A 12,270-nucleotide genomic window follows, 5' to 3' on the forward strand; every position below is an offset into this window, starting at 1 on the left:
CACTCAGGCTGCCTCTGATGATTTCCTTGCAAAACGTCAGGAAATAGTCAACCTGGTGAAACATGCGGGTATGCTCACTGAACCACACTAAATCATGGTGAGTGTGCGACTGAACTATACTTTATTCGCTGACTTACCAAATACGTCAAAATATTGGGTAAATTGATTAATGTCATCCCTCTGAGAGAAAGCAGATCAGCTTCACTCGCAGTGTCGCTAGCACTCTCACGCGAAGTACATCACACCTATGCTCGGTTGGTTCAGTGTTTACAATACCGGTGCGACGAAACATACCATCTTGAAATATGACATTTATGAGATCTCTCCTGGATATTAGGGAGAACCGCAATCCTCTAGTTTTCCAGGCCCTGAAGACTGTGAGGACAAAGATGAGCAATTCGTAGATAAATACTGCCACCCATGCCATCCCATGACCTGCGATTGGATGATTCCGTAGCACCATCAATATACATCCAGATATGACTTAGAATGCACTGACGGACAGTTCTGGCAGGACTTTTGAGCAGGCATGTGGAATGATGAAGGGGATAACATACGTTGCTGTCGTATATATTTGATGGCAGTCGCCGGCGTAGACCGCAGCGTCTGAGTCATCTCCAAAAGTTCCTGCCTAAAACTTGAAGTTCAGCAGACTCTCCAGTCCAAAATTCTTCGTGAGCACGTACTAACGCTCCTGCCAGAAGAACAAGGGAGATGATCCCCATCCATATAAGCAGGCGCCTGCTGCGGCCGTAGAGAGCATAAGTGCGAAGAGCCAGTGTGACTGGGAATTTGAAAACATTCAGCGTGTCTTTCTCGCGATACACTTCTAACTCACGACAAATGAAAACTTGCAGGAAAAAACGTAACACGTCTACAGCCACCAGGTATTCCGAACAGCTAAGTCTTTGTTGAGCAAAATAATAGATATTCAAGAAAGCAAAGTTGAAACCTCTGCGGAGATAAAGTGAGCCTGCCGGTCGAATACACGCACAACACTGATGTAGCACCTCAGGTGAAACGGGTAGGAAATTGCCAATTAGGTCAGAGACATTTCCGAGCACGGCAACATAGCGATTGACGAGAAATAACACTGCGGACATTGCTTTTGGACGACGCCAGATAAACATGATTTCTTCTGGGAGGGTTACCATGTGGTCGTATATCAGGAGACCTAAAGTATTCAGTTATCGTCTTGAGACATAGGATGAAAAGTCGTATTACTGAATGATGCGAAAAGGATGTACAGGTGCACCGACCTGGCAAATTGGAATATTAATTCGCAATCAACATACATAGTAAACCAATGGGTTTATCACTCACACCTGCTGCGCTTCCAGGTCAGTAATATACATTAGAAAGACGATATCACAAGTGGAAGGGGTGTTGAAACTTGAGATTGACAGGAACGTTCACGGTTTGATATTGGTGTTATACTACACAGCCCGACTCCTCCACAGTCATCAATCATCCATCAGTAATCCATTGTACCCAGTAAGGGTGATCACACCCAGTAAAACGGGGCCTTGACTAGGACACGCAGTGCAGCACTAGCGCAAATCAGTACACTGATCGGCGGTCCAGAATTCGGAATCGGATAGTGGTAACTGCCTTGTCAAGCTACGTCCACCAGGTGTATCTTGCACGTTCTGTTGAGAATAGTCACAAGTTCTTATGCCTAGGTCCTAGGATAGAAAGATATCGGTTCATTCTGGGGAAGCGAACATGTCCGACGGTCATATTTTTCGGTAAGTTCCGCTCGTACTCTATGATATAACTCCGCTAGTTGCAGCGTGCACAGGTCTACTGATTGAACATATAGCCCTACTCAATAACGATTTTATTTGGCCATTTTATTTCGTGACAGTTCGTGCTAATGCCTCCGAAATAAAATGCCAATGAAATGAACAAGCGACACGTTCGGCACGCACATAGTGGCGCTTGAAATCTGCTAAGCGAGGCGCAGGCGTTTGGACTGTGCTCACCGGCGCATGCGTCGTCGAAACACGTTCACGCCACCATGGCAGATAGTTCCCCGCACGCCATAACGTTTCTCGAAGCACTCGCTGTCATCCTACTGGCCGATGCAGAGACACCGGATGACCAACTATTTGCAGCCACAATTTCACTGCAAGCACTCGATGCGAAACAACGAGGCGCTAAGTATGGACCACGCGGGCCATATGACCAACAGAAAGCAGAACAATTCTTCGAGCTGTTCCAGTCTCTGAGGCTGGAGAATGAACGATGGCCACTCTGGCATCATGGGAAGGTCCCATATCTGCCCCATCGACTGATCGTACATGGGCAGCATATTTTCTGGGGTGTTGTGGTGACCGTATGTGCTTTCTTGCTGGTCCATGTTGGCATCAGTGTTTGCGATGTTGAGCACTCGTACTTAGTTGCACCCAGTCGGCATTTCGGCAGCTCTCTCTCATATCAAACTCCGTACTCGATACAGTATGCCGAGTGCAAAATAAAATGGCAAATAAAATGACTACTCAATAACGTGCCTATTTTATTTGTTGTCTGTCATCATGCTTACGAAATCGTAGCGGCGGCGAGCGCCAGTCCCCGACTCCGATACTCCGATAATACCTTGATCGTTTCTTGTACTCTCACAATTTCCATGCGAATTCTCATGGGCTCGTCTAAGTCCTCCCATTCATGGATATAACAGTCAGTCAGGCCTAAGCTAACATCACAATGTACGAGTCCCACCACAGGGCACCGGAGGTAAAAAAAGACGATAGGCAATATTGGGTCGAGAGTACGGAGAAGGCTGAAGGCGGTGAAAATAAATGAACAAAGACAGTGAATCGTAATGTCTCAGTTATGTACGTAATCAATTCCCACGACACGTCCATTGACAGAAAAATGAGCATGTTTGCGTCTGACAAAACCCTTCTCCCACTTCGTGGGAGTCGGGGATAAAATGGTTAAATAAAATCGTTATTGAGTAGGACTTATGCCTCGAACTTCAATGCATTCACCGCGTTAGGTGCCAGCTGGGAATTGGTAAAATATCCATGGTAATCATCAAAATGAATTCTTCTACATATCGTCTGTAAAATTACAACACGCTAACTAAAAGCGAAGAAATTTCGCAACCAGGAACAATATCCAATCAGCCAGAATCAGTTTGAAAACTGTGAGAAGAGAATTCGACATCGAGTCTGGTGGTAAAGACATTGGGGCTGGAGCCATCGTTCCGGATGGCAGTGGATGAAATTCCGTCATCCGTGGATTTGTGCAGGTGAAGCACCAGTCGAGAGACGAGAGTGACGGACATGCTAGGTATCTGATTCAAAATCGACGTCTGTTTATCGCATCAACCACTCACCAACTAGTAAATGTGGCTAGATTCCCTCTGGTGATATCCTTGTCAATTGTCAGGAAGTAGCCAAGCCGATCGTAAGATGCAGTGCGTGCTCACCGAACCACACTAAATCATGGTGAGTGTGCGACTCGATTGATATATTATCTGTTGACTTACATAGTATGTCAGGATGTTAGGTAGATTGATCAATGTCATTGCTCTAAATCAACGCAGATCAGTTTCACTTGAATCACAGTTTCACAATCAATCTTACGCGAAATACACTGCACCTGCATTTGCTTGTTTCAGAATTTACACTACAGGTGCAACGAAAGAAATACCATCTTGGAATATGATATCAATGATATTTCTGCTGGATGGAATCAACCGCGGAGATCCCCTAGTCTTGCAAGTCCTGAAGACTGTAAGGACAAAGATAAGTAATTCGAAGACAAAAACTGCAATCCAAGCCAGTCCATAACCTGCAAGTAGATAAGGTAGTAGCATCATCAACTTGCATGCAACGTGGCTGAGAATTCACTGACGCATGGCTCTGTCGCGACTTTTGAGCAGGCACGCATACCGATGAAGGGAATGACATACATCTTTGCTGTGAATGTGTTATGGCAATCACTTCCTTGGATGTAAATCGTAGTATTTGAATTATTTCCAAAAGAACCCGCCTAAAAGGTCAGCAGAATCTGGAGTGCAAAAGGATATGCGAACACGTACTGATGCTCCTCCCATAAGAGCAAGACCGATGATTACTATGTAACTGAGCAGGCGCCTGCTACGACCGTACAGTGCGTAAACGCGCAGAGTCAATATGACTGAAATATTTCAGGGCATGTATTTTTCGCGATCAACTTTTGACTCACCGCAAACAATGATTTGTTGGAGATAAAGGAACAGCTCTCTGACTAGCATATATCTTGAACAGCTAAAACTTTGGTAAGAAAAACAACAATATATATTCAAAGAAGGGTTGAAACCTCTGCAAAAATAGATAAATCGTGAGCCTGCCATCTGGGTAGACGCATAACAAAATTGTCGAACCTCATCCGAAACTGCGGGTAGGAAATCGATAAACAAGCCAAAGATATTGCCCACCAGGGCAAGATAGCGATTGGCAAGAAACAATGTTGTAGACAGTAATTTCGGACGACCCCAAATAAACGCGATTTCTTCTGGGAGGGTCACTATATGATCGTACATCAGAATGCCTATGATATTTGTTATCGTCCTGAAAACAAAGATGGAGAGTCTCGGTACTGTTTGCCACGAGAACAGCGTTCAAGTGAAATAACCTGATAGATTATGATGTCAAGAAGAATATATTCGTGCGCGTATGACTCACAACTGCTGTTTTTCAGTGATATCCATTACAACGAGGCGATGATGCAATATAAAAGGTGGGTGTTGAGAATGCCTGCCGCACTCAGGCTATTACAACATTATTATATACATATCATCAGGGTCACAGGAATCGATGCGGTAGTTTTACAAAGCTAGCCTCAGTGGCAACGTTTCGATTTCTTGCTGAAACATGAAACATCAAAGTTGCCATCAACGCCACGGTGCATTAACGTTCTTCCCTGTGTATTTATATTGTATCTATGACTATCCCATGCACAGAGATGATCGCTGGGCATGATAGCATGTGTGCGATGCCAGGATCAAGGGGGAATATAGGAAAGTTAAAAATACGACTTTGTTACAATTGGGTCTCCTCGACGACGTCCGATGATCGTCCCAAGAGACTCAGATGTTACAATACCATGGCGCTTGCCAGTGATCCGTTCAACTATGTTACACAGCATCCTGATACGTTGATCTCGGTAATGGTACGTATGTGTTTATGATACAGTCGATCATGGGTGTTTTGAAGCTTTTTGTATATATATATAGGCTACACACCTGCAGCACTACTCTGAGGCTCCGGATACTTTATTCTGCCCACAGACATACATTTGAGTTGAAACCGTCACGCGGGTCGCCCTATGTGTGTATTGGGATCAAGCTAAGCGGCATACGATATGTGTATATGGGCTTGCCTCGCTACGCACCAGTACGTTTCACGCGTACATGAATCTATGAAACTTTCAAATTTGAACGCTGAATGTCCAAACTTCGTCAATAGCTGGTTGAATGATTGTTTGCGACTTTACTTTTACTTTTGTAGGCTACTACGGGATATCCCACCTCGAAGGCGCTATCCAGCCTACATGAATTCACTGTAGGGGCCTGACGATATTGACCTACGCAAGACGATAGACCAGAAGCCCAAAGTAATTTGAGAACTTGAGGGGCACTGTGATACATGTCAGTCTGCCCAATGGAGGCTGAGCGCTGAGCGCTGAACTAACAGTGATTCATATCACCGCGTATGGCATACCATAGACACCACTGATATAGCTATTAGTACTACACGTGCGATCAGGCCGATGAGGAACATAGACATATCTGCTGTATCTCAAGAAATACTAAGAGTGCGTAGGTACAAAACTATTCGTACTCGCGCATAATGGTTATCAAAATATACTTATCCGGGAACATCAACCGAAAACGAAAGAAACAATCTTGTACGTTACATCATGCTAAAGGGTACTATAATCGTCACAATGGAAAATAACATGCACCGGAAACTGTCACTGGACGAGAACGACGAGCTAGTGCGTACCTGACCCGACTTTCACCTTCTCCACTATCCCATTATCGTTCGGCGTGTACTCGAAATTCTCTGGGCTGCCGTTGAATGAACCGAGGAAAGGAGTAGCCGGACTGAGAGTAGATGAGGTGCGAGACGAGTAAGTTAGCGCCGGAGATACGAGAGTAGGAGACCTTATGTCATTTTCGAATGATAGTTGTTGGACCAAAGAAGGCGACTTCTGCACAGGAACGTATGCTTTAGAGGACACAGAAGTAGACTTGTGGCGATGGTCCTCTTGATCATCTGACCGGGGCTGGGATGTTTGGGGGGAGTGAAGATAGTTCTGCGGACCACTGTCGGGTTTATCGTTGGTACTGGACGTAGCGATAGTGCTGTTTAGGTTATTGGAGCGGCTGTCCGTGTGCTGATAACTGTGCTGAGATGAATTCGATGCGAGAGGGGAACGAGGGAGAGTAGCGACTTGTGCTTGCTGCCGCAGAGAAAGGTGTGAACGCGAAGAGAACTGAGAACGATGGTGCGACTGCAAAGGAGAACACTTGGAATCAAGGTGCTGAGGTGGCGCAACAATTTCGATAGCACGACTAGGCGGTTTCGTGATCCTGACGTTGCCAGCGTCACTGCGGAAATGCAGCTCGTCCTGATAATGAGTGCGGAGATGGTCATGATGTGACCTGGACTCCAGCTGATGTTGGCCAAGAGCATGGAAGTCGTCCTCGGAAATTGGCGGTAGAGCGTCGCCCAAGAATTTCGACCGGTTTGCCCCACCCAGGGTTCGACTAGTGAGCGGATAAGTGGCGATCTGCTCCGGGGCGTGGAATACTTGTGCATTCGCATTGAGTTTGCTTCCAGATTCTAATCGTCCAGATGAAGAGGCGCGCCGAGGGAGAGTGAGATCGTGTGGGTGCACAAGTTGCTGTTGGGTCTGCAGCTGTTGGTACTGTTGTTCACGTATCCTCGCGTGAGCCTGGAGGATGAGCTCCTCTGCGGGAGTGAAGCCGTTCCTCGCCTGTATCTGGCTGCGAGGCTGCTGTGCAGATGGCTGGGCGCTAGCCGTGTACAGCGTTGCATTTGCAAGGGCTTGAAGATGGGCGCGATGGGCGTCATGCTCTTGGTCAAGTGTCGACCCCGTGTAAGCGTGTGTCAAATTCAGGTTGTGTTGCAGTGAATGCAGAAAGTCATCAGTATAGGGATTCGACTGAAGGTCTTGGTACCTAGTCGACGGGGAACTGTCGTATGGATAACCCAGATGCCCTGGCAGAGACGTAGATATGGGAATGTTCCCTGCTGACACGGAGGGGGGATTCAGATTCGGATAGGAGTGATGAATACTTGATAGAGAAATTTCGTCGCGAGGCTGACCAATGATGGGGATGTCACGGGCACGATTTACATGGGTCTTGCGAGCGTGAGCTTGGAGCTCTTGGCCACGAAGGTTGAGAAGGGCAGCTTGAGCGATTGTCAAGCGGGCTGGAGACTGGTCCCCATTCTTGGATACTCTCTCTGATCGCTAACGCAAGACGCATGAATCAGTTCAAAGTAAAACACGTCTCAATCAGCGAACCGACCCTTAGCTCCCGTTGTTCAGCACTATCAGCAAACCGGACGGAAATCCTGCATCCAGGGTCATTCCATCCACGGACCATTCGACCATGCAGGCGTTCGATGGTATCCTCTGCAGCTGTACGATTCTCAAGTCTATACTAGGTGGATCAATTACAGAATTTCGATTTCCAGAACAAACTAACCGAACGAAGGCTATTATCCGAGGGGGTTCACTGAGCTTTGTTTTAAAGAAGCGGCTGCTCTTGATGGTGTAAGGGTGTACCAAAGCAGTAAGGCTCTGTATTCGCATGTAAATAACGTTGCATATGTGGACACCAGCTTTACATACCTCTTCATCAATCGAGAGCGGAAGTCTGAAAAGGATTATTCAGTACCAAACTGAGCTTATATCGAGGTGACCTTACCCCTCGATGTATAGGTTGGTGGATAACCCATCCTTCAGTTTTTCCATCCGCGCTTTGAAAGAATCTTCATCGTGCTCTATTTGAGAGGGGCTTTGCTGAGCGTACACTGTACCAGGTATGCGATGGATTTGCTGTATCGGGAATTTTTAAGAATGTGGGTGCATACAAGATAAACAATGTTGACCTTTGAGAATGACGGATGTAGATTGCGATATTTACGAAGACCTTCGATACATTTTTCTGCTGAATCGACATCGCTGAACCTTATCAAGAATGTGAGGTGGACAATCGCACAAAAATACATGTTCACCTACAAAACGAAGCCATACCCTCTGTTTACCAGAACGTGAGCTGTTGAGTTTCGTGCCGTGGCAGAACAGGACATACGTTGGTTTCTCGCTCACATGCCTAGTGAACGACCTCACACTCTTCACCTCGCCAAATGGGCGAGTGAGAGCAAAGAGCTCCTGCTCCGGAAAATGAGGGGGCAGTCCATTGATATATACATTTGGGGTACGGTGTGATGCGCGAGATGCACTGGGAAGGTGCTGGGAAGGCGTATCGGGACTCAACGACAGCTGTGAGTCGCTTGAGTCAGGAAACATGTGGTCATACGAAAATTGCAAGCCTGTAGGACAAGAGAGGCTGTACGAGGCTGCAATCCGATACGGAATGCGAGTAAGTCGGGGGGAATCATAACTGATAAAATAAAACCTCACGAGAATTGGATAAAACTGCAGTAGAAAGACTATAAGGCGATGCCGTACCATTTTCCTGTAGATTGAGGGACGGATTATTTGGTCTGGTGACAACATGGTTTGTAGACATAGTATTAGAATGCGAAGAACTGCTGGGCTTGGGGCTGCCAATGTTAAATTTTTGGGACGGAGAGAGAGAAAGGTTGGGCTGAGATGAAGAAAATGATGCACTACTACTAAGGATATTGTTGGGCGGCGACGAATCTGAATCCGGTGGTGTGGGTGGCGCTTGACGAGAAGAGATCGGAGTGTTCGGTACAGTGTCACAAGTAGTACAGGCTGAGGCGCTATGTTCAAGATGCTGGAACTGCTTGTTATCGAAGGTAGGAGAAGCTGGGAAAGCCAGAACGGCAGATTGCGGTGGCGAAGAGCAGGAAAGGCTCATACTGGAGGATCAGGGCAAGTGAATTCGCGGGAGAGAAAGGAAGCAAGCGAAAGGCAAGCTTTTAGGTAAGGTGAACGCCGGTGGACTGTAACGATTGCAATACGAATAGTATGAAGAAATTGGTTGAAAATCGTTAAGAGTAGCGGTGTGAAGATGGGGGAAGGAAGAACAAAGATGAAAAAATGAAAAAAATGAACTTGCGAGGTTTAAATTCAATTTTCAACATATGACGCACGGGACTTCGAGGTTGGAATACTGTAAACCCAATAAAATGTGATGAAAGAAGCCTGGCTTTCACCACCTAATGTCATTGCATACCCCATTTTAGGTCGGTCACTGCCCAGATTTGGCAAGTACTCAAGTTCGTTTTGGAGCGGCGCAAATAGGATATGCACGTCGAGGGCATTCCATGTTCCAAAGGTGATCTCGTTCGCAACTTCTTGGGTCCACTATTCCTTCTGTTCCAGCGCGATATTGACAGAGAATTAAGCTTTAAGAAGCATAGGCGAAGACCAGAGAAAATCATTGCGCAAACCTGACTGACGATCCAGAATTCATTGGTCCCAGAAGATGCCAATCGACGGAGACCAGACCGCAAGCAACCAGTACTTCCGACAACACATGTGCAACTGGCCCAGCATCTATTCGTGTTCGATACTGCTTGGAAACAGACGACTATAAGTGCTTCATCGAGTGTCAAAAAGACCAAACCGAGCGTAGCGACTGGCAAGGGCGCTGACAGAAGCAGGTCCTGCGAATCCTATCTGATGACAACGAAGACGACGAATTGCACGAAACCTCCTTGAACCTGGTTCAGTCTGACCTGTACTATGGCAATGTTTGAGCAATATTATTGTCAAAGCACCAATATGATCGCAGGAAAACCGTGACAGCCGAGTCGCAAATCTTTTGGTGGCAGTGTTGACTCGGAAGAACTTGAGGAGAGAGGCAGGGTGGCTGTGCCATCTAGGTTTCGCGCTACTAACTTATTCGGTTCAATCGAAAACTCTTTGACGTTGCATGTCGCGGTCCACCGAAGTGGCCAGTACACGAACTCGCAGTTTCATGGTCACTGCCAGTGGGTAAGGTACCAAGCCCTTGACCATTTCATCTGGTATGTCTGTCCACGCACTTTACTCGGACAATGATATTATGGTCCTCCGTGTCAGACACTTTTTCCAAGTTTGTAACTTGAGCAGATCTGTTTGACGCTAGTCTGTCCTACTACTACTAGGCAGACGTTATCGAAGGAAGCCATTCGTTCAAGTTCCTTCGTATCTTGAATGTTCGGACTTGTTCGGACCGATCTTCTACGTTCAAGAAGGACTCGGACCTACAAACTCTTAAAGTTTGATGGGTAGTAAACGTTGGCCAGCTTCCTCACATCCACATCTTCTTGGTGAGTCTGGATATTCATTCGATAATCTCAGTTTCTTCTCCCCAGTTTTTTTCATGGTGGTACTCTCTTTCTCCGACTCATCAGGGAAACGTAATCCACTACAGAGTGCTACAGAGCGCTCTGTAGCATTCTGTAGCACAATCCGACCTGCTGGTGGAATATCGATACCTATGATATCTGCGTCTCTCTGCATTGCAAATGGGCCTGATCCACCCATCATGCCTCGGCAGATTCGTGAGTAGTTTTGCACGTTGTTACAGGAGCAGGCAAGATAATTCCTTTCAGGTTCTGCCAGTGCCCACTTTCGCTTGCATTGATACCACCGATCCGAGACAGCGGGAAAAATCAGCCCTGCATAAGCGATGTCATTCTACATCCATGATCTATGGTTATAGCCACTGACTATCGCAGCTTTTGTACGGCGTCGTGGTCAATTGGCAGCTAGTTTGCCCCAGTGGTACCAGTAAGCATAATCATATTCGCATCGTGGGATGCAACGACCCCTAACACCTACTTTGCGAGTTTTGAAATCGCCATGTTCCACGTGTATGTACTTAGGATCTCCGACTTCGCTTCTTTATGGGCCTGCGTACGTGAGTATTCCTTGAATCTCAAAGTTCGACCTAAATTGGATTCGCCGTGAATGTCACGGATAGCATCAAGTAGGTCACCTTATGTATCATACATCATATCTCTTCATCCCAACAATCTCGGCGACAGCTTGAGCGTTCTGTTGAAGTATAAGTATTTATTCAGATGCGGCAATCACCTGGACCTGGACGGAGCTCACACGAATTGTCTTCTATCATCTTCTCGGTTCCGGTGGCACGACTCTTATCTGCACCGCATGGGGTTGGCGTAAGTGAGTAGTCCCGCAAAAATCTTCGAGTGTTGTCCGGCGTTCACGGACGCAGGGGTAAGTCGGCGAACGGTATCCGCGGAGGCACCTCGCTCGAAGTCCGTTGACAACTTCAACTTGAGGTCGACGACCTTCAAGTACCTGTACGCGTTGATGTAGGAAAGTCACAGGATCATTGAAAACAGCTCAAAAACAGCTGCAGCACCAGTGTCAGGTATTTAACACTTGTATACTACCAGTCTTGAACACCGCGGCCTCCGAATCGAGCGTATTGTGCCATTGCGAAGGCTTCCTTGATTGGAGGGGTTCGTTCAGGAGTGAGACTCAAAGGTTTAGTAGGTCCTTGAGTGGCTAGACTTCAGCTTCTGTGCGACAGTCCGGTTCCGAGTTCCTCATCATGTATGTAACGGATGCTTCACGGCGAGAACTCGCCTGGAGCTTAAGGTTGTGTAACTCTGTAATGGTTTACAAGTGCCGGCGAGTTTTCTGGTAAGCCTATTTGGCAATTGGACTTATGCGCACCTTGAATTACTCGTTCCTCAAACGATATCAGGAACTGGACCAGTACTACTTAGTATGTATAATCTATATGTAGTTCTGACAGTTGTAGCTCAGGTTACAAGTTAGAAAGTACAGCCCAGACATGATGCATGACCTCGGATCCGAGGACCTCGTTTGACCCAATGACTCTGATGCCAAACAGTGAGTGGAGTTGATGGATTAGTTTGGATGATGACATGCACTAGGTCTAGTAGATCCACGATGTGAAGTAGTAATTGCTGATCATCGGATATGTCTGACGATAATCAAGCTGTGGTACGTCTGTGATAAGATAACAGTGGTAATGTCGACGTGGTTATGCCACGATCGCTTGACACAAATAATGTACAGTAGATAACTCATAACAGCATG

At 46.6% G+C, this 12,270-nt stretch overlaps 1 protein-coding gene across 1 annotated transcript; it reads left to right on the forward strand.

Annotated features, from left to right (window-relative positions):
• The first annotated feature begins 1,719 nt into the window (after positions 1–1,719).
• On the forward strand, positions 1,720–2,617 carry F5891DRAFT_615673 (uncharacterized protein). Its single transcript, XM_041372472.1, has 2 exons — positions 1,720–2,509; positions 2,556–2,617. The coding sequence occupies exon 1, from the start codon at positions 2,021–2,023 to the stop codon at positions 2,495–2,497; it is 477 nt and encodes a 158-aa protein (XP_041216134.1). The 5' UTR covers positions 1,720–2,020; the 3' UTR covers positions 2,498–2,509; positions 2,556–2,617.
• Positions 2,618–12,270: the final 9,653 nt, after the last annotated feature.

Source organism: Suillus fuscotomentosus (genome assembly GCF_016647785.1).
Source record: "Suillus fuscotomentosus strain FC203 chromosome Unknown F5891scaffold_594, whole genome shotgun sequence".
Taxonomy (NCBI): domain Eukaryota; kingdom Fungi; phylum Basidiomycota; class Agaricomycetes; order Boletales; family Suillaceae; genus Suillus; species Suillus fuscotomentosus.

What these genes read in the sequence shown, in the direction of transcription:
- F5891DRAFT_615673 (XM_041372472.1), top strand. Translation starts at nt 2,021, where the DNA reads ATGGCAGATAGTTCCCCGCACGCCATAACGTTTCTCGAAGCACTCGCT.